We start from the raw sequence: 23,231 nt of genomic DNA, 5'->3' as shown, positions 1-23,231 counted from the left end.
CAGGAACCCCCGGCACCACATGACTCTCAGTATGGGACCTGTACAGGAACCCCCGGCACCACATTACTCTCAGTATAAGACCTGTACAGGAACCTCCGGCACCACATTACTCTCAGTATAAGACCTGTACAGGAACCTCCGGCACCACATTACTCCCAGTATAAGACCTGTACAGGAACCCCCGGCACCACATTACTCTCAGTATAAGACCTGTACAGGAACCCCCGGCACCACATTACTCTCAGTACAAGACTTGTACAGGAACCCCCGGCACCACATGACTCTCAGTATAAGACCTGTACAGGAACCCCCGGCACCACATTACTCTCAGTATAAGACCTGTACAGGAACTTCAGGCACCACATTACTCCCAGTATAAGACCTGTACAGGAACCCACGGCACCACATGACTCTCAGTATAAGACCTGTACAGGAACCCCCGGCACCACATGACTCTCAGTATAAGACCTGTACAGGAACCCCCGGCACCACATGACTCTCAGTATAAGACCTGTACAGGAACCTCAGGCACCACATTACTCTCAGTATAAGACCTGTACAGGAACCCCCGGCACCGCATTACTCTCAGTATAAGACCTGTACAGGAACCCCCGGCACCACATTACTCTCAGTATAAGACCTGTAGAGGAACCCCCGGCACCACGTGACTCTCAGTATAAGGCCTGTACAGGAACCCCCGGCACCACATGACTCCCAGTATAAGACCTGTACAGGAACCCCCGGCACCACATGACTCTCAGTATAAGACCTGTACAGGAACCCCCGGCACCACATTACTCTCAGTACAAGACCTGTACAGGAACCCCCGGCACCACATGACTCTCAGTATAAGACCTGTACAGGAACCCCCGGCACCACATTACTCTCAGTATAAGGCCTGTACAGGAACCCCCGGCACCACATGACTCCCAGTATAAGACCTGTACAGGAACCCCCGGCACCACATGACTCTCAGTATAAGACCTGTACAGGAACCCCCGGCACCACATTACTCTCAGTATAAGACCTGTACAGGAACCCCCAGCACCACGTGACTCTCAGTATAAGGCCTGTACAGGAACCCCCGGCACCACATGACTCTCAGTATAAGACCTGTACAGGAACCCCCGGCACCACATGACTCTCAGTATAAGACCTGTACAGGAACCCCCGGCACCACATTACTCTCAGTATAAGACCTGTACAGGAACCCCCGGCACCACATTACTCTCAGTATAAGACCTGTACAGGAACCCCCGGCACCACGTGACTCTCAGTATAAGACCTGTACAGGAACCCCCGGCACCACGTGACTCTCAGTATAAGACCTATACAGGAACCCCCGGCACCACATGACTTTCAGTATAAGACCTGTACAGAAACCCCCGGCACCACATGACTCTCAGTATAAGACCTGTACAGGAACCCCCGGCAACACATGACTCTCAGTATAAGACCTGTACAGGAACCCCCGGCACCACGTGACTCTCAGAATAAGGCCTGTACAGGAACCACCGGCACCACATTACTCTCTGTATAAGACCTGTACAGGAACCCCCGGCACCACATGACTCTCAGTATAAGACCTGTACAGGAACTTCAGGCACCACATTACTCTCAGTATAAGACCTGTACAGGAACCCCCGGCACCACATTACTCTCAGTATAAGACCTGTACAGGAACCCCCGGCACCACATTACTCTCAGTATAAGACCTGTACAGGAACCTTCGGCACCACATTACTCTCAGTATAAGACCTGTACAGGAACCTCCGGCACCACATGACTCCCAGTATAAGACCTGTACAGGAACCCCCGGCACCACATGACTCTCAGTATAAGACCTGTACAGGAACCCCCGGCACCACATTACTCTCAGTATAAGACCTGTACAGGAACCCCCGGCACCACATTACTCTCAGTATAAGACCTGTACAGGAACCCCCGGCACCACGTGACTCTCAGTATAAGACCTGTACAGGAACCCCCGGCACCACGTGACTCTCAGTATAAGACCTATACAGGAACCCCCGGCACCACATGACTTTCAGTATAAGACCTGTACAGAAACCCCCGGCACCACATGACTCTCAGTATAAGACCTGTACAGGAACCCCCGGCAACACATGACTCTCAGTATAAGACCTGTACAGGAACCCCCGGCACCACGTGACTCTCAGAATAAGGCCTGTACAGGAACCACCGGCACCACATTACTCTCTGTATAAGACCTGTACAGGAACCCCCGGCACCACATGACTCTCAGTATAAGACCTGTACAGGAACTTCAGGCACCACATTACTCTCAGTATAAGACCTGTACAGGAACCCCCGGCACCACATTACTCTCAGTATAAGACCTGTACAGGAACCCCCGGCACCACATTACTCTCAGTATAAGACCTGTACAGGAACCTTCGGCACCACATTACTCTCAGTATAAGACCTGTACAGGAACCTCCGGCACCACATGACTCCCAGTATAAGACCTGTACAGGAACCCCCGGCACCACATGACTCTCAGTATAAGACCTGTACAGGAACTTCAGGCACCACATTACTCCCAGTATAAGACCTGTACAGGAACCCCCGGCACCACATTACTCTCAGTATAAGACCTGTACAGGAACCTCCGGCACCACGTGACTCTCAGTATAAGGCCTGTACAGGAACCCCCGGCACCACATGACTCTCAGTATAAGACCTGTACAGGAACCCCCGGCACCACATGACTCTCAGTATAAGACCTGTACAGGAACCACCGGCACCACATGACTCTCAGTATACGACCTGTACAGGAACGCCCGGCACCACATTACTCTCAGTATAAGACCTGTACAGGAACCCCCGGCACCACATTACTCTCAGTATATGACCTATACAGGAACGTCCGGGACCACATGACTCCCAGTATAAGACCTGTACAGGAACCCCCGGCACCACATGACTCTCAGTATAAGACCTGTACAGGAACCCCCGGCACCACATGACTCTCAGTATAAGACCTGTACAGGAACCCCCGGCACCACATGACTCTCAGTATAAGACCTGTACAGGAACCTCGGGCACCACATTACTCTCAGTATAAGACCTGTACAGGAACCCCCGGCACCACATGACTCTCAGTATGGGACCTGTACAGGAACCCCCGGCACCACATGACTCTCAGTATAAGACCTGTACAGGAACCCCCGGCACCACATGACTCTCAGTATAAGACCTGTACAGGAACCCCCGGCACCACATGACTCTCAGTATAAGACCTGTACAGGAACCTCGGGCACCACATTACTCTCAGTATAAGACCTGTACAGGAACCCCCGGCACCACATGACTCTCAGTATGGGACCTGTACAGGAACCCCCGGCACCACATGACTCTCAGTATAAGACCTGTACAGGAACCCCCGGCACCACATGACTCTCAGTATAAGACCTGTACAGGAACCCGCGGCACCACATGACTCTCAGTATGGGACCTGTACAGGAACCCCCGGCACCACATGACTCTCAGTATAAGATCTGTACAGGAACCCCCGGCACCACATGACTCTCAGTATAAGACCTGTACAGGAACCCCCGGCACCACATGACTCTCAGTATAAGACCTGTACAGGAACCCCCGGCACCACATGACTCTCAGTATAAGACCTGTACAGGAACCTCGGGCACAACATTACTCTCAGTATAAGACCTGTACAGGAACCTCGGGCACAACATTACTCTCAGTATAAGACCTGTACAGGAACCCCCGGCACCACATGACTCTCAGTATAAGACCTGTACAGGAACCCCCTGCACCACATGACTCTCAGTATGGGACCTGTACAGGAACCCCCGGCACCACATGACTCTCAGTATAAGACCTGTACAGGAACACGCGGCACCACATGACTCTCAGTATGGGACCTGTACAGGAACCCCCGGCACCACATGACTCTCAGTATAAGATCTGTACAGGAACCCCCGGCACCACATGACTCTCAGTATAAGACCTGTACAGGAACCCCCGGCACCACATGACTCTCAGTATGGGACCTGTACAGGAACCCCCGGCACCACATGACTCTCAGTATAAGACCTGTACAGGAACCTCAGGCACCACATTACTCTCAGTATAAGACCTGTACAGGAACCCCCGGCACCGCATTACTCTCAGTATAAGACCTGTAGAGGAACCCCCGGCACCACGTGACTCTCAGTATAAGGCCTGTACAGGAACCCCCGGCACCACATGACTCCCAGTATAAGACCTGTACAGGAACCCCCGGCACCACATGACTCTCAGTATAAGACCTGTACAGGAACCCCCGGCACCACATGACTCTCAGTATAAGACCTGTACAGGAACCCGCGGCACCACATGACTCTCAGTATGGGACCTGTACAGGAACCCCCGGCACCACATGACTCTCAGTATAAGATCTGTACAGGAACCCCCGGCACCACATGACTCTCAGTATAAGACCTGTACAGGAACCCCCGGCACCACATGACTCTCAGTATAAGACCTGTACAGGAACCCCCGGCACCACATGACTCTCAGTATAAGACCTGTACAGGAACCCCCGGCACCACATGACTCTCAGTATAAGACCTGTACAGGAACCCCCGGCACCACATGACTCTCAGTATGGGACCTGTACAGGAACCCCCGGCACCACATGACTCTCAGTATGGGACCTGTACAGGAACCCCCGGCACCACATGACTCTCAGTATAAGACCTGTACAGGAACCCCCGGCACCACATTACTCTCAGTATGAGACCTGTACAGGAACCCCCGGCACCACATTACTCTCAGTATGAGACCTGTACAGGAACCCCCGGCACCACATGACTCTCAGTATGGGACCTGTACAGGAACCCCCGGCACCACATTACTCCCAGTATAAGACCTGTACAGGAACCCCCGGCACCACATGACTCTCATTATTAATAATAATAAATAATATCTCAATATTTTTCCATTGAGCTTGAAAGATTTGAGCTGAAGTAAAGTACTTTTTTCAGACAAGGTAAATCCCAGCCCCCTTTTTCTTTTCATAGTTGAAGAGTTTTGAACCGGATACAAGGTTTTTTCCTTGCCATACAAATCTTGAGATTGCTAAATTCCACTCGTCTGGAACAGTCTGGAACAGAGAGAGAAATCTAGTTTCAATCCTTTGACTTTAATTTAAGTAGGGGATAAGAGTCAATATTTCAAGATCTTTCTTCGATGGAAATATTGGTTGGGATGGAAACATTTTGTGGGTAACATTTGTCCCAAAATTGTTGATAGATCTTTATGGAGGACCACACCCGAATATCTTAATATAATTTCATTTTTTTTGTATGTTTATTTAAATCATTTTATGATTTCAATTGCGGCCACAGATTAGGGTTCCCTCAGAGTGGTTTGCAATCAGGTCTATAATAGTAGTATAGAAGGTGATATCTCCCCCTGGTGGAGCAGACACGTTCAATAGTAGAGTAAAAACCTTTCCATTCATAGTTCCTTTAACCCATTATCTGCCTTCTTTGTCCATATATTTGAAACTCTGTTCAAAAGACACTTGGTTTGAAATCAATATTGCCGCTCCTGTGTTTGTCTCAAAATAATGAATAGTATGATTTTTTTATTTCAAAATGTGGTTAGTTTTGTTTTCAAATGTGTCTCTTGTAAATATATAATGTGTATTCTTTCTTTTCTCATTCTTTTCCCCTTTTGGGTTCAATATGCCGCTTATGTTAAAGGATGCAACTTGTAACACTTCCGATGCCATTGGATTGATTGGATTGATTCTGCCAATAATCATTTTTGAATGTATTTAAACTCTCTGGTTGAACACATCATATGAACACAATAACTATAGAAACATAAAACATAAAACAGAGAAAGAGATAACATAGAAAAAAGGGACAAAAGGTTTTATGCTGAAAACGTGCACTGAACCCAAATCCTGATCATGTATATGATCTAAAAGTGGTCCATTCCTAATGAAGGGCCCCCGAAAGCTCCATGGCTCCTGTTTGCCCCACGCCCTCCAGCCCCGCCCTCTACATGTATTTTTCCTTTTTACCACAAATCCAATCGCCCACATTTGGATATAACTAGACACAGAGGTTATGTTCTAAAGCAGACAGCAACATGGAGCATAAAGTCTGATGTGAAAAACAAACAGATCATGTTCTATCATCAGTCTCTTCAGATGAACAGAATATATCACATGTGACCAAAACCCAAACTCACACGCCCCACGCTGGAGGCTCCATCTCTTGTACTCTTCTGTTCTTTGAGTTCTGCATCTTCCTGAGGAGCACCTCTGCTTCTCCTGGTGTTCTGAGGAGCACCTCTGCTTCTCCTGGTGTTCTGAGGAGCACCTCTGCTTCTCCCGGTGTTCAGAGGAGCACCTCTGCTTCTCCTGGTGTTCTGAGGAGCACCTCTGCTCCTCCTGGTGTTCTGAGGAGCGCCTCTGCTTCTCCTGATGTTCTGAGGAGCACCTCTGCTTCTCCCGGTGTTCTGAGGAGCTTCTCCCGGTGTTCTGAGGAGCACCTCTGCTTCTCCTGGTGTTCTGAGGAGCACCTCTGCTTCTCCTGATGTTCTGAGGAGCACCTCTGCTTCTCCTGGTGTTCTGAGTAGGTTCTCCCTCAGTACAGTCTGTAGGAATGACTATTTGAGCTAATCCAAACTTCTTATATTCAGGCTTCGGGGTTGAGCCGTCGCTGCCTTTTACTTTTTATGTTATTTCAAACCAAAGGATGTGTATATATATATATATATATAGATATATATATCTATATATATATAAAAATTTTTTTTTTTTTTTTTTAATATCTGAAACCAAGAACACAGTATTTATAAATTATTGTAACTAACTGAATGGCCTCCTTTTAATCAAAGTGGACGAACCTGTGCGCATTATTGTGCTGTGTATGTTGTGTATGTTGTGTATGTTGTGTATGTTACATGGCCTCATCTTGTTGGTCTGATGAGCGTCTTTAGAGGGCGGCCACAGTGATAGAGAGAGAGAACCTCACTCACAATGATAGAGAGAGAGAACCTCACTCACAATGATAGAGAGAGAGAACCTTACTCACAATGATAGAGAGAACCTTACTCACAATGATAGAGAGAGAGAACTTCACTCACAATGATAGAGAGAACCTCACTCACAATGATAGAGAGAGAGAACCTTACTCACAATGATAGAGAGAGAGAACCTTACTCACAATGATAGAGAGAGAGAACCTTACTCACAATGATAGAGAGAACCTTACTCACAATGATAGAGAGAGAGAACTTCACTCACAATGATAGAGAGAACCTCACTCACAATGATAGAGAGAGAGAACTTCACTCACAATGATAGAGAGAACCTCACTCACAGTGATAGAGAGAGAGAACCTCACTCACAATGATAGAGAGAACCTCACTCACAGTGATAGAGAGAGAGAACCTTACTCACAATGATAGAGAGAGAGAACCTTACTCACAATGATAGAGAGAACCTTACTCACAATGATAGAGAGAGAGAACCTTACTCACAATGATAGAGAGAGAGAACCTTACTCACAATGATAGAGAGAGAGAACCTCACTCACAATGATAGAGAGAACCTCACTCACAGTGATAGAGAGAGAGAACCTTACTCACAATGATAGAGAGAACCTCACTCACAATGATAGAGAGAGAGAACTTCACTCACAATGATAGAGAGAACCTCACTCACAGTGATAGAGAGAGAGAACTTCACTCACAATGATAGAGAGAACCTCACTCACAGTGATAGAGAGAGAGAACCTTACTCACAATGATAGAGAGAGAGAACCTTACTCACAATGATAGAGAGAACCTTACTCACAATGATAGAGAGAACCTTACTCACAATGATAGAGAGAGAGAACCTTACTCACAATGATAGAGAGAGAGAACCTCACTCACAATGATAGAGAGAACCTCACTCACAGTGATAGAGAGAGAGAACCTTACTCACAATGATAGAGAGAGAGAACCTTACTCACAATGATAGAGAGAACCTCACTCACAATGATAGAGAGAGAGAACCTCACTCACAGTGATAGAGAGAGAACTTCACTCACAGTGATAGAGAGAGAGAACCTTACTCACAATGATAGAGAGAACCTTACTCACAATGATAGAGAGAGAGAACCTCACTCACAGTGATAGAGAGAGAGAACTTCACTCACAATGATAGAGAGAGAGAACCTCACTCACAGTGATAGAGAGAGAGAACCTCACTCACAGTGATAGAGAGAGAGAACCTCACTCACAGTGATAGAGAGAACCTTACTCACAATGATAGAGAGAGAGAACCTCACTCACAGTGATAGAGAGAGAACTTCACTCACAACAAGAGAGAACCTCACTCACTGCAAAAAAGCACCTTACTCACATTGAGAGTGAGAGAGAGGGAGAGAGACAGAGAAAGAGAGGGAGAGAGAGAGAGAGAGAGACAGAGGGAGACAGAGAGAGACAGAGACACAGAGGGAGAGAGAGAACACCACAAAGATCTTTTTCACAAATTGTTTTCCTGTTTCTTGCCCAGGTTCACTTTAAAAAGGTCTTCCATGGTTGTCCTCTGAAAATCCAGTGCTCCAGCTTATGGGAACATCCCACCACCAAAGGTAAACTCTATGTCTCCTATGAGCCTCCTCTGTGTCTCCTCTGTGTTTCCTCTGTGTCTCCTATGAGCCTCCTCTGTGTCTCCTCTGTGTTTCCTCTGTGTCTCCTATGAGCCTCTTCTGTGTCTCCTCTGTGCCTACTCTGTGTCTCCTCTGTGTCTCCTCTGTGTCTCCTCTGTGTCTCCTCTGTCTCTCCTCTGTCTCTCCTATGAGCCTCTTCTGTGTCTCCTCTGTGTCTCCTCTGTCTCTCCTATGAGCCTCTTCTGTGTCTCCTCTGTGTCTCCTCTGTGCCTCTTCTGTGTCTCCTATGAGCCTCTGTGTCTCCTCTGTGTCTCCTCTGTGTCTCTTATGAGCCTCTTCTGTGTCTCCTCTGTGCCTCCTCTGTGTCTCTTCTGTGTCTCCTCTGTGTCTCCTATGAGCCTCTTCTGTGTCTCCTCTGTGCCTCCTCTGTGTCTCCTCTGTGTCTCTTCTGTGTCTCCTCTGTGTCTCCTCTATGTCTCCTCTGTGCCTCCTCTATGTCTCCTCTGTGTCTTTTGTGCTTCTTTGGTGCCTCTTCTCTGTGCCTCCTCTCTGTCTTCTTTGTGTCTCCTCTGTCTCACTCAGGTCTCCTTCTTCAGATCAGCACCTGATCCTTGGAGCTGAAGAAGGCATTTACACACTCAACTTGAACAGCACCGAGGCCACTATGGAGCTGGTACCTGCACACACACACACACAGCAATGTTTCTGATTGTCAGGTTATAGACGAGCCGTTGCTCAGAAGCTGCAGTAGCAGTCTCCAGGGGCACGGCCCTGTCTACTTTGAGGGGCAGGGTAACTGCTGTCGCTTCAATCAAAAAGAAACAAAGGCAGAAAAAAATTACCGATTTACTGACCCCAGCTACGATGCAAAGTGTTTATTGACATACGAGAAACATGAATAACACAAATGTGCAGAAGTTGATGCTGTTTTGGGGCTTCTGGTGATGAGGGCTGCATGCTCCTGGGCATCAATACCCCAAAAGAAGCTTAACAGAGGCAGTGCCGATTGGCGGACTGGAGATCTCAGAGGTTATGGTGGGTGTAGACCTTGAAGCCCATGGAGAACTGGTGTTCCATGATATAATGAGGCGGTCAACAACTCCTTGACTGGAGGCAGAGGTGGCAGCTCCAAAGCGGGAAGAAGTCCGATAGGAAATGTGCGGACTCAGCGAGGATCTACTTTAAGTAAGGGATGAACCAGAACCTGATGCAATCCGGCCTTGATTGGTAGCCAGGATTGAGTCTGAAGGGGCCCCTTGACAACCAGTACTCGAAGTTCTGGAAGATTGCAAAGGAGCTCAAAACAGATTCTAGCTTGAACATATCGATTGTGGTTGAACTACCACTGTGATTTTGCTTGTTTTAGGGGGAAGATTAAGCGTTGGTTGGAGATCCTTGATGGTGAGGAGAACGGTTGTGGACAAGGCAACCAAAAGGAACATGCCAATGCAAGCTTTTACAGACCGTCGTTGTTTGGTCTCTTCACAGGACGGCGAGGGAGTTGTCGAGCTTAAGAGCAGCCTAAAAAGATGTTAAGTACTGGTAAATGGAGACTGGTAGTCAAAGGTGAATGTGTAATAGGTTAGGGAAAGTAGGTCATTGAGCCATAATGGAAGGAGCGGAAGCCATACCGGGTGGTTTAGAGAAGGCCAGCCAGAGCAGCGCTCAGGTGTGGAACGTGGTAGCTGAGGATGGAGCAACTGGGGTCGATGACAGTTCCGTCTCGGGAATCAATGTATGATTGTGAATGTATTTGTTGATGGTGTCAATGACTGCAGGGTCATCAGACTGAATAGCCATGACCATGGATGGCCCGACAGGAAGGCAGCAATCCCGATGGTTCTTCCCCCCAAGCGGGGAAGAAGGCACTTGCCTTAAAGTAACCCCCAAAACCGGCTGCTGGAACGACATATCAAAGTGAAGCAGCAACTTGGACAGGATGAGAATCACAACGCTTTGGAGTGATGAACAGAAGACGCTAGGGTCGGGAGGTGGGAGATTAAGGGCTTGTCCCTGGGGGATGATCTGCATGGCAAAATTCAGATGACCAAATGGGGACAAGCTGCTGTTTGGAGCATGAGGAGAAGGTTCCTGAGACGAGAGCTCCGGTTTAACTTCGGGGTTAACTTAGGCATCCCGGTGCCCGGCGGAGGCATCCCGGTGCCCGGCGGAGGCATCCCGGTGCCCGGCGGAGGCATCCCGGTGCCCGGCGGAGGCATCCCGGTGCCCGGCGGAGGCATCCCGGTGCCCGGCGGAGGCCTCCCGGTGCCCGGCGGAGGCATCCCGGTGCCCGGAGGTGGCATCCCGGTGACCGGAGGTGGCCAATCTGTGATTAGCATGCAAGACTAATAAAACAAGTGGATGAATAAATAGGTATGACGAAAGTAGCTTAAGCTGCTTCGAGATAAAAGATCTATCTGGGGCCGAAAGAAGTCGGTGGAGACACGGTGGAGAGTGTGGCCAGCAAGAAGCTGACCTGGGATTTAATTGGTTCAGCAGGACATGAACGCATGAGGCTGAAAGTATTCTGGTGCAGAGACCGATGGTGGAGGCAGCCCTTCTGGGTTAGAGGACAAAACAGTGCTTGGTGATGGGCAGACCTGGAAGCCTTGAAGGGAAGTGGAACATGGAGTGGAACCTGGCAACGAGGAGAAACGACTGGACACGAAGATAAAAGCAGGAACCTGGCAACTCTGAGCCAGAGGATAAAACATGGTTACTATTCTGCCCTCGCTAGACGCCTGTCTAGTTCGGCAGATAGAGAACAGTCTTGACTTGAAATGAAGACACTTTGTAATGACTTTGGGCCATGTTTATTGCTCCATTGCTCCAAGTTCAATAATAGTTTTTGTAAAACTGTAACATAAAGAGACAAAAACAACAATCAGTCTCTTAATACAGAAAATAAAAGACAGCAAGTCACGTAAACACATGAGTACTAAAGTATAGCACAGGTTAGCAGTGCTTATGTGCTCAAAATTCACAACAGAGGTCCAAAGAATGACAATAGGAAATCGTTAGCATAGCTAGCTGCGATTAGCATAAGTTAGCGATCTAATTAGCATATGAATACATTTGAATTTATTCGAACTGTGACCAGAGAAACGTAGAACAAGTCATAATGACATGACAATGACAAACTTACAAGCATATGCTCCCTTAAACTCCGAGGAAGATACTTTGTGCATTAAAACAACACGTGCTGCAACTTCTGCTTACTGGTGACACAGAAAAACATGGCCGCTGCCTAACTTCCTCTACAAAGGCAATGTGCGGAAAAACATGCGCCCTCTAGTGGACGGAGTTACACACAGTCTTACTGGGATAGCACAGTTACCGTGGATAGAACTCTGAAACCTGGCAACGCGGTGCCCGATGATAAAATGATGGAACCTAGCAACGCAGAGCCCAAGGATGAAACCTTGGAACCTGGACGCTACTCTGCTGCCCCCTCACCAGTGAACATCCAGGGACGGGACTTTGAGAGAGTGGACTCATACAAGTACCTGGTGTTCATCTGAACCACAAACTGGACTGGACTCATAACACAGACTGTACAGGAAGAGCCAGAGTCGGCTCTACCTCCTGAGGAGACTCAGGTCTTTTGGAGTGACATGGCCACTCCTGACAGGGCAACTCCTGACAGGGTCACTCCTGACAGGGCCACTCCTGAAGACCTTCTCTGACTCTGTGGTGCATCAGCTCCTGTAGGTGTGGTCTGCTGGAGCAGCAGCATCACAGAGAGGGAGAGGAAGAAGCTGGACAAAGCTCCGTCCTGGGCTGTCCTCTGGACTCGGTGCAGGAGGTGGGGGACAGAAGGGTCCTGGCTAAACTCAAATCTATGCTGGACCATGAGTGTCGCCCTCTGCAGGACACTCTGTCCCCTGCAGGACACTCTGTCCACTCTGGAGAGCAGCTTCAGTGACTGATCCACCCTCGCTGTGTGAAGGAGACGTTTCACAGATCTTTCCTTCTGCTGCTGTCAGACTCTACAACAAACACTGTCATACCCATGTGCAATACTGTCATACCCATGTGCAATACTGTCATACCCATGTGCAACACTGTCATACCCATGTGCAACACTCTCATATCGATGTGCAATACTGTCATACCCATGTGCAATACTGTCATACCAATGTGCAATACTGTCATACCCATGTGCAACACTGTCATACCCATGTGCAATACTGTCATACCCATGTGCAATACTTTCATACCCATGTGCAATACTGTCATACCCATGTGCAACACTATCATACCCATGTGCAACACTCTCATATCCATGTGCAATACTGTCATACCCATGTGCAATACTGTCATACCAATGTGCAATACTGTCATACCCATGTGCAATACTGTCATACCCATGTGCAATACTGTCATACCCATGTGCAACACTGTCATACCCATGTGCAATACTGACATACCAATGTGCAATACTGTCATACCCATTTGCAATACTGTCATACCCATGTGCAATACTGTCATACCCATGTGCAACACTCTCATATCCATGTGCAATACTGTCATACCCATGTGCAATACTGTCATACCAATGTGCAATACTGTCATACCCATGTGCAACACTGTCATACCCATGTGCAATACTGTCATACCCATGTGCAGTACTGACATACCCACATGCAATACTGTCATACCCATGTGCAATACTGACATACCCATGTGCAATACTGTCATACCCATGTGCAATACTGATATACCCATGTGCAATACTGACATACCCATATGCAACACGGACATATTCATGTGCAACACTGTCATACCCATGTGCAATACTGTCATACCCATGTGCAATACTGACATATTCATGTGCAACACTGTCATACCCATGTGCAATACTGTCATACCCATGTGCAATACTGTCATACCCATGTGCAATACTGACATACCCATGTGCAATACTGTCATACCCATGTGCAATACTGTCATACCCATGTGCAACACTGTCATACCCATGTGCAATACTGTCATACCCATGTGCAATACTGACATACCCATGTGCAACACGGACATATTCATGTGCAACACTGTCAAACACATGTGCAACACTGTCATACCCATGTGCAACACTGTCATACCCATGTGCAATACTGTCATACCCATGTGCAACACTGACATATTCATGTGCAACACTGTCATACCCATGTGCAACACTGTCATACCCATGTGCAACACTGTCATACCCATGTGCAACACTGTCATACCCATGTGCAACACTGTCATACCCATGTGCAACACTGTCATACCCATGTGCAATACTGTCATACCCATGTGCAACACTGTCATACCCATGTGCAATACTGTCATACCCATGTGCAACACTGTCATACCCATGTGCAACACTGTCATACCCATGTGCAACACTGTCATACCCATGTGCAACACTGTCATACCCATGTGCAACACTGACATATTCATGTGCATAAAACTGCTGTAAATAAGAGTGTTTACTTTGCCACTATTATTATTATTATTATTATTTTGTCTTATGTTATCTTATTTATTTATTTTTCCTCTCTATTCCTTATTACAAATATGAGAGGTTTTTGTCTTTAAGAGTTTTGTTTATAAGAGTTTTTCTGTTAAGAATGTTTTTTTTAAACTTCCTATAAGTTATCTGTTTTCTTCTGTATCTACATGTGTTGCAACACCGAAATGTCCCCATTGTGTGGACAAATAAAGGCTTATTTTATCTTTATGTGAGAAGTTGTACGCATATGAAAAGCATTTGAAAGGTGAGACTTGTCCTCAGGTAATGTCTCTGCTCTGTCCCTCAGCTCTATCCAGGGAAGTGCACATGGGTCTTCCACTTCAATAACGTCCTCATGTCGGTGTCAGGTGGGTTCTCATGGACACTTTCTCATTTATACAAACCTCTTGTTGTGGATAAACTATAGCTAAATGCCACTGATGCCGACACATTACTGTTATCCTCACAAACTGTCAAAGATGACTTTGTTCTCATATTTGATCCTTCGAGAGCTGTTTGGGAATAAAGGCTTTATTCTGCTCAGTGGGCCGTCCGTCATGATGTGTCTGTTTTAGGGAAGTCCTCCCAGCTCCACTCACATTCCCTCAAAGAGCTGTATGAGCAGGCGCGCCGTGACCAGCGCTTACCCGCGCACCGCCTCCTGCCCAGGTACTGTCCCCTCCAAACATGCACCAGAGGTCAAGTCCTCCACTCAAGCTCGTCCTGACCAAGACAACGATCATGTCCCCGTATCCCTCAATATGTCCCCTGGCCTGTGTCCCCATTGTCCTTCAGCGTCTCCCCTGGCCTGTGTCACTTCTGTCCTTCAGCTTCTCCCCTGGCCTGTGTCCCTTCTGTCCTTCAGCGTCTCCCCTGGCCTGTGTCCCTTCTGTCCTTCAGCGTCTCCCCTGGCCTGTGTCACTTCTGTCCTTCAGCGTCTCCCCTGCCTGTGTCCCTTCTGTCCTTCAGCGTCTCCCCTGGCCTGTGTCCCTTCTGTCCTTCAGCGTCTCCCCTGGCCTGTGTCCCTTCTGTCCTTCAGCGTCTCCCCTGGCCTGTGTCCCTTCTGTCCTTCAGCGTCTCCCCTGGCCTGTGTCCCTTCTGTCCTTCAGCGTCTCCCCTGGCCTGTGTCACTTCTGTCCTTCAGCGTCTCCCCTGGCCTGTGTCCCTTCTGTCCTTCAGCGTCTCCCCTGGCCTGTGTCCCTTCTGTCCTTCAGCGTCTCCCCTGGCCTGTGTCACTTCTGTCCTTCAGCGTCTCCCCTGGCCTGTGTCCCTTCTGTCCTTCAGCGTCTCCCCTGGCCTGTGTCACTTCTGTCCTTCAGCGTCTCCCCTGGCCTGTGTCCCTTCTGTCCTTCAGCGTCTCCCCTGGCCTGTGTCACTTCTGTCCTTCAGCGTCTCCCCTGCCTGTGTCCCTTCTGTCCTTCAGCGTCTCCCCTGGCCTGTGTCCCTTCTGTCCTTCAGCGTCTCCCCTGGCCTGTGTCCCTTCTGTCCTTCAGCGTCTCCCCTGGCCTGTGTCACTTCTGTCCTTCAGCGTCTCCCCTGGCCTGTGTCCCTTCTGTCCTTCAGCGTCTCCCCTGGCCTGTGTCACTTCTGTCCTTCAGCGTCTCCCCTGGCCTGTGTCCCTTCTGTCCTTCAGCATCTCCCCTGGCCTGTGTCCCTTCTGTCCTTCAGCGTCTCCCCTGGCCTGTGTCACTTCTGTCCTTCAGCGTCTCCTCTGGCCTGTGTCCCTTCTGTCCTTCAGCATCTCCCCTGGCCTGTGTCCCTTCTGTCCTTCAGCGTCTCCCCTGGCCTGTGTCACTTCTGTCCTTCAGCGTCTCCCCTGGCCTGTGTCACTTCTGTCCTTCAGCGTCTCCTCTGGCCTGTGTCACTTCTGTCCTTCAGCGTCTCCCCTGGCCTGTGTCCCTTCTGTCCTTCAGCGTCTCCCCTGGCCTGTGTCACTTCTGTCCTTCAGCGTCTCCTCTGGCCTGTGTCCCTTCTGTCCTTCAGCATCTCCCCTGGCCTGTGTCACTTCTGTCCTTCAGCGTCTCCCCTGGCCTGTGTCACTTCTGTCCTTCAGCGTCTCCTCTGGCCTGTGTCACTTCTGTCCTTCAGCGTCTCCCTTGGCCTGTGTCACTTCTGTCTTTCAGCGTCTCCCCTGGCCTGTGTCACTTCTGTCCTTCAGCGTCTCCTCTGGCCTGTGTCACTTCTGTCCTTCAGCGTCTCCCCTGGCCTGTGTCCCTTCTGTCCTTCAGCGTCTCCCCTGGCCTGTGTCCCTTCTGTCCTTCAGCGTCTCCCCTGGCCTGTGTCACTTCTGTCCTTCAGCGTCTCCCCTGGCCTGTGTCCCTTCTGTCCTTCAGCGTCTCCCCTGGCCTGTGTCACTTCTGTCCTTCAGCGTCTCCCCTGGCCTGTGTCCCTTCTGTCCTTCAGCGTCTCCCCTGGCCTGTGTCACTTCTGTCCTTCAGCGTCTCCCCTGCCTGTGTCCCTTCTGTCCTTCAGCGTCTCCCCTGGCCTGTGTCCCTTCTGTCCTTCAGCGTCTCCCCTGGCCTGTGTCCCTTCTGTCCTTCAGCGTCTCCCCTGGCCTGTGTCACTTCTGTCCTTCAGCGTCTCCCCTGGCCTGTGTCCCTTCTGTCCTTCAGCGTCTCCCCTGGCCTGTGTCACTTCTGTCCTTCAGCGTCTCCCCTGGCCTGTGTCCCTTCTGTCCTTCAGCATCTCCCCTGGCCTGTGTCCCTTCTGTCCTTCAGCGTCTCCCCTGGCCTGTGTCACTTCTGTCCTTCAGCGTCTCCTCTGGCCTGTGTCCCTTCTGTCCTTCAGCATCTCCCCTGGCCTGTGTCCCTTCTGTCCTTCAGCGTCTCCCCTGGCCTGTGTCACTTCTGTCCTTCAGCGTCTCCTCTGGCCTGTGTCACTTCTGTCCTTCAGCGTCTCCCCTGGCCTGTGTCCCTTCTGTCCTTCAGCGTCTCCCCTGGCCTGTGTCACTTCTGTCCTTCAGCGTCTCCTCTGGCCTGTGTCCCTTCTGTCCTTCAGCGTCTCCCCTGGCCTGTGTCACTTCTGTCCTTCAGCGTCTCCTCTGGCCTGTGTCCCTTCTGTCCTTCAGCATCTCCCCTGGCCTGTGTCCCTTCTGTCCTTCAGCGTCTCCCCTGGCCTGTGTCACTTCTGTCCTTCAGCGTCTCCTCTGGCCTGTGTCACTTCTGTCCTTCAGCGTCTCCCCTGGCCTGTGTCCCTTCTGTCCTTCAGCGTCTCCCCTGGCCTGTGTCCCTTCTGTCCCTCAGCATGTCCCCTGGCCTGTGTCCCTACTGTCCCCCAGCATGTTCCCTGGCCTGTGTCCCATGTGACCCCTGTGTCCTTCACTGTGTCCCCTGGCCTATGTCCCTCAGTGTGTCCCCTGGCTTGTGTCTCCTCATGTGATCTTTGTGTCCCTAACGAGTCATAAATGAAAGTGGGTCTAATTACACTGTCCTGTTTTTGTCCTCAGGAAACTTGCAGTGACCTCTAAACTCCCTGATACTAAAGGATGCAGGACGTGCTCTGCAGGTAAAGTCTGGACTGAATGTATTCTATTCAAGATAAATGCTCATCATGCATAGTGTGGTAACTAAACTACAACTAAATACGACAAAAATGTAGATTATAAAGTAACAATTACTTTCAAAATACATTTTGTGTGGCACAGGCTCATTGTTCATGTAGCGCAACGGTTGGGACCATTTGCACATTAGAAAACCGGAAACAACTTATAGTGTTTCAATTGATGGGACAGAACATAAAACTGCCTGGTCAAATGCCAGGATACAAATTGAGAGTAGAAAAAACTGAAATTATTTCTTACTGATGACCCCTCTGACCTTTAGAAAGACCTGTCCATTTAAAGGTCAAACAACATCTTAGGCAAGTTTATTTGTAGAGACCTATTCATGGCACCAGCAGGAGGCCGCTCCATGTTTAGTCCTGACTCTGGCACCAGCAGGAGGCCGGTCCATGTTTAGTCCTGACTCTGGCACCAGCAGGAGGCCGCTCCATGTTTAGTCCTGACTCTGGCACCAGCAGGAGGCCGCTCCATGTTTAGTCCTGACTCTGGCACCAGCAGGAGGCCGCTCCATGTTTAGTCCTGACTCTGGCACCAGCAGGAGGCCGGTCCATGTTTAGTCCTGACTCTGGCACCAGCAGGAGGCCGCTCCATGTTTAGTCCTGACTCTGGCACCAGCAGGAGGCCGGTCCATGTTTAGTCCTGACTCTGGCACCAGCAGGAGGCCGCTCCATGTTTACTCCTGACTCTGGCACCAGCAGGAGGCCGCTCCATGTTTAGTCCTGACTCTGGCACCAGCAGGAGGCCGCTCCATGTTTAGTCCTGACTCTGGCACCAGCAGGAGGCCGGTCACTGTTTAGTCCTGACCCTGGCACCAGCAGGAGGCCGCTCCATGTTTAGTCCTGACTCTGGCACCAGCAGGAGGCCGCTCCATGTTTAGTCCTGACTCTGGCACCAGCAGGAGGCCGCTCCATGTTTAGTCCTGACTCTGGCACCAGCAGGAGGCCGCTCCATGTTTAGTCCTGACTCTGGCACCAGCAGGAGGCCGGTCCATGTTTAGTCCTGACTCTGGCACCAGCAGGAGGCCGCTCCATGTTTAGTCCTGACTCTGGCACCAGCAGGAGGCCGGTCCATGTTTAGTCCTGACTCTGGCACCAGCAGGAGGCCGCTCCATGTTTAGTCCTGACTCTGGCACCAGCAGGAGGCCGGTCCATGTTTAGTCCTGACTCTGGCACCAGCAGGAGGCCGCTCCATGTTTAGTCCTGACTCTGGCACCAGCAGGAGGCCGGTCCATGTTTAGTCCTGACTCTGGCACCAGCAGGAGGCCGGTCCATGTTTAGTCCTGACTCTGGCACCAGCAGGAGGCCGCTCCATGTTTACTCCTGACTCTGGCACCAGCAGGAGGCCGCTCCATGTTTAGTCCTGACTCTGGCACCAGCAGGAGGCCGCTCCATGTTTAGTCCTGACTCTGGCACCAGCAGGAGGCCGCTCCATGTTTAGTCCTGACTCTGGCACCAGCAGGAGGCCGCTCCATGTTTAGTCCTGACTCTGGCACCAGCAGGAGGCCGCTCCATGTTTAGTCCTGACTCTGGCACCAGCAGGAGGCCGCTCCATGTTTAGTCCTGACTCTGGCACCAGCAGGAGGCCGGTCCATGTTTAGTCCTGACTCTGGCACCAGCAGGAGGCCGCTCCATGTTTAGTCCTGACTCTGGCACCAGCAGGAGGCCGCTCCATGTTTAGTCCTGACTCTGGCACCAGCAGGAGGCCGCTCCATGTTTAGTCCTGACTCTGGCACCAGCAGGAGGCCGGTCACTGTTTAGTCCTGACTCTGGCACCAGCAGGAGGCCGCTCCATGTTTAGTCCTGACTCTGGCACCAGCAGGAGGCCGGTCCATGTTTAGTCCTGACTCTGGCACCAGCAGGAGGCCGCTCCATGTTTAGTCCTGACTCTGGCACCAGCAGGAGGCCGCTCCATGTTTAGTCCTGACTCTGGCACCAGCAGGAGGCCGCTCCATGTTTAGTCCTGACTCTGGCACCAGCAGGAGGCCGCTCCATGTTTAGTCCTGACTCTGGCACCAGCAGGAGGCCGCTCCATGTTTAGTCCTGACTCTGGCACCAGCAGGAGGCCGGTCCATGTTTAGTCCTGACTCTGGCACCAGCAGGAGGCCGCTCCATGTTTAGTCCTGACTCTGGCACCAGCAGGAGGCCGGTCCATGTTTAGTCCTGACTCTGGCACCAGCAGGAGGCCGCTCCATGTTTAGTCCTGACTCTGGCACCAGCAGGAGGCCGCTCCATGTTTAGTCCTGACTCTGGCACCAGCAGGAGGCCGCTCCATGTTTAGTCCTGACTCTGGCACCAGCAGGAGGCCGGTCCATGTTTAGTCCTGACTCTGGCACCAGCAGGAGGCCGGTCCATCCATGTTTAGTCCTGACTCTGGCACCAGCAAGAGGCCGGTCCATGTTTAGTCCTGACTCTGGCACCAGCAGGAGGCCGCTCCATGTTTAGTCCTGACTCTGGCACCAGCAGGAGGCCGCTCCATGTTTAGTCCTGACTCTGGCACCAGCAGGAGGCCGCTCCATGTTTAGTCCTGACTCTGGCACCAGCAGGAGGCCGCTCCATGTTTAGTCCTGACTCTGGCACCAGCAGGAGGCTGGTCCATGTTTAGTCCTGACTCTGGCACCAGCAGGAGGCCGCTCCATGTTTAGTCCTGACTCTGGCACCAGCAGGAGGCCGCTCCATGTTTAGTCCTGACTCTGGCACCAGCAGGAGGCCGGTCCATGTTTAGTCCTGACTCTGGCACCAGCAGGAGGCCGCTCCATGTTTAGTCCTGACTCTGGCACCAGCAGGAGGCCGCTCCATGTTTAGTCCTGACTCTGGCACCAGCAGGAGGCCGCTCCATGTTTAGTCCTGACTCTGGCACCAGCAGGAGGCCGCTCCATGTTTAGTCCTGACTCTGGCACCAGCAGGAGGCCGCTCCATGTTTAGTCCTGACTCTGGCACCAGCAGGAGGCCGCTCCATGTTTAGTCCTGACTCTGGCACCAGCAGGAGGCCGCTCCATGTTTAGTCCTGACTCTGGCACCAGCAGGAGGCAGCTCCATGTTTAGTCCTGACTCTGGCACCAGCAGGAGGCCGCTCCATGTTTAGTCCTGACTCTGGCACCAGCAGGAGGCCGCTCCATGTTTAGTCCTGACTCTGGCACCAGCAGGAGGCCGCTCCATGTTTAGTCCTGACTCTGGCACCAGCAGGAGGCCGCTCCATGTTTAGTCCTGACTCTGGCACCAGCAGGAGGCCGGTCCATGTTTAGTCCTGACTCTGGCACCAGCAGGAGGCCGCTCCATGTTTAGTCCTGACTCTGGCACCAGCAGGAGGCCGCTCCATGTTTAGTCCTGACTCTGGCACCAGCAGGAGGCCGCTCCATGTTTAGTCCTGACTCTGGCACCAGCAGGAGGCCGCTCCATGTTTAGTCCTGACTCTGGCACCAGCAGGAGGCCGCTCCATGTTTAGTCCTGACTCTGGCACCAGCAGGAGGCCGCTCCATGTTTAGTCCTGACTCTGGCACCAGCAGGAGGCCGCTCCATGTTTAGTCCTGACTCTGGCACCAGCAGGAGGCCGCTCCATGTTTAGTCCTGACTCTGGCACCAGCAGGAGGCCGCTCCATGTTTAGTCCTGACTCTGGCACCAGCAGGAGGCCGGTCCATGTTTAGTCCTGACTCTGGCACCAGCAGGAGGCCGCTCCATGTTTAGTCCTGACTCTGGCACCAGCAGGAGGCCGCTCCATGTTTAGTCCTGACTCTGGCACCAGCAGGAGGCCGCTCCATGTTTAGTCCTGACTCTGGCACCAGCAGGAGGCCGCTCCATGTTTAGTCCTGACTCTGGCACCAGCAGGAGGCCGCTCCATGTTTAGTCCTGACTCTGGCACCAGCAGGAGGCCGCTCCATGTTTAGTCCTGACTCTGGCACCAGCAGGAGGCCGCTCCATGTTTAGTCCTGACTCTGGCACCAGCAGGAGGCCGGTCCATGTTTAGTCCTGACTCTGGCACCAGCAGGAGGCCGCTCCATGTTTAGTCCTGACTCTGGCACCAGCAGGAGGCCGCTCCATGTTTAGTCCTGACTCTGGCACCAGCAGGAGGCCGGTCTATGGCTGTTAAAGTTCAAGTCTGAGTCCTTTATTACCCCCAGATTTCTGACTTGACTAACAGGAAACAGGTAGCATTGATATGGATGGCACTGGGTTGATGCCAAATACTATTTATTCACATTCTTGTCGTTCATGAATGAAGAGCGTGAGGCAGATTCTGGTGTAGCAGTGACAAGTAACGTGTCAAGACCAAACTCTTCCGCCACAAGTTTCAGTTTCTTTCCCTCCGACATTGGACTCTTGCCAACTAAAAACACGTGAATTCATTTGTACAGTGCTTTTTATGGACATATAAATCAAATCAAATTTATTTATAAAGCACAATTCATACAAACTGCAATTCAAAGTGCTTTAATTTAAAACAAGTAATAAATTAAAAACGTAAAACATTGTACATCAGAGTAAACTAAAGAATACAAATAATGTAGTATTTTAAAATATTAAAAACCAGGTAAAATCAGTCATAGGCGCGGCTAAACAAAACAGTTTTTAGCTTGGATTTAAACACAGCCGGGGGCGGGGCCTGTCTCACGACTTCAGGAAGACTCTTCCAGACCTTTTCCCCATTGACCTGGAACACAGATTCTCCATGTCTGGTCCTGACTCTGGCACCAGCAGGAGGCCGGTCCCTGAGGTCCTTAGAGTCCGAGGTGGTTCGTATGACACACACTTATTACTTAATTACTCCTACATTTTTTATCTTGTTTACGGGTTTTAGAGCGAGACTCTGGAGGTGACGCTGACACTTTCTCTAAGTTTTTGTGACAAAGACCATGATTTCAGTTTTGTCTGGATTCAGCTGAAGGAAGTTGTTTTGCCTCCACAAACTGATCTGTTGAAGGCAGTGACAGAGTGAATTGACAGGTCCATATTCACCTGCCGTCAGTGAGACATAGATCTGAGTGTCGTCAGCATCATTGTGATAGGACACACCACTGTTTCACATTAGCTGTCCCAATGGCAGCATGTACAGATTGAACAGAAGGGGTCCAAGGATTGACCCTTGGGGCACCCCACAGGTCTATGCCATGCTCTCAGAGACACAATCACCAATCTCAACAAAGTATTTATTGTTATCGAGGTAGGATTTCAACCACTTTAAGGCCATATAGTGCTTCACCAAGGTGTAAAAAATATAATGAAACAAAATATACAACCGGATGCAGTCAAATTGTTGCTAGGCTAGTAAGGCTAAAATGCTTGTTTTAGAAAGTGAGTCTTTCAATGTTTTTGTTTCAGAATAAACACAGAAATAATATCAAATTAAAGCCGCAAGCGGCAATGATCGGCCCTCGCCACGCCGCCGCCGCTACGCCGCCACGGCGCAAGAGGAGGGGGCGCTAACGCGCCCCAATGGTCCTTTTATTACGCCTACTGCTGAATCTGTGACGCTGTCACATCTTCTCCCCTTTGTTTTACCATCAAAAAGCAATTTTATTTTGAATTCTTGGCAAAATGT

The 23,231-nt window shown here is 50.4% G+C and overlaps 1 protein-coding gene across 1 annotated transcript in view; it reads left to right on the top strand.

Moving 5' to 3' along the window:
- Positions 1–23,231, top strand: part of LOC140372227 (mitogen-activated protein kinase kinase kinase kinase 5-like) — a 121,842-nt gene that overhangs the window by 57,609 nt on the left and 41,002 nt on the right. Inside the window, exons 20-24 of the mRNA XM_072459466.1 lie at positions 8,525–8,627; positions 9,242–9,318; positions 14,447–14,507; positions 14,715–14,808; positions 17,585–17,643. Of these exons, the coding sequence (XP_072315567.1) occupies positions 8,525–8,627; positions 9,242–9,318; positions 14,447–14,507; positions 14,715–14,808; positions 17,585–17,643 (394 nt within the window). The remainder of the gene's footprint in view (positions 1–8,524; positions 8,628–9,241; positions 9,319–14,446; positions 14,508–14,714; positions 14,809–17,584; positions 17,644–23,231) is intronic.

Source organism: Eucyclogobius newberryi, unplaced genomic scaffold (assembly GCF_026437365.1).
Source record: "Eucyclogobius newberryi isolate DKJ021-1_F unplaced genomic scaffold, fEucNew1.0.hap1 SCAF_10, whole genome shotgun sequence".
In the NCBI taxonomy this organism is placed as follows: Eukaryota; Metazoa; Chordata; class Actinopteri; order Gobiiformes; family Gobiidae; genus Eucyclogobius; species Eucyclogobius newberryi.
Note: the sequence above shows the minus strand (reverse complement) of the source record. Positions and strands in the feature narration are given on the sequence as shown.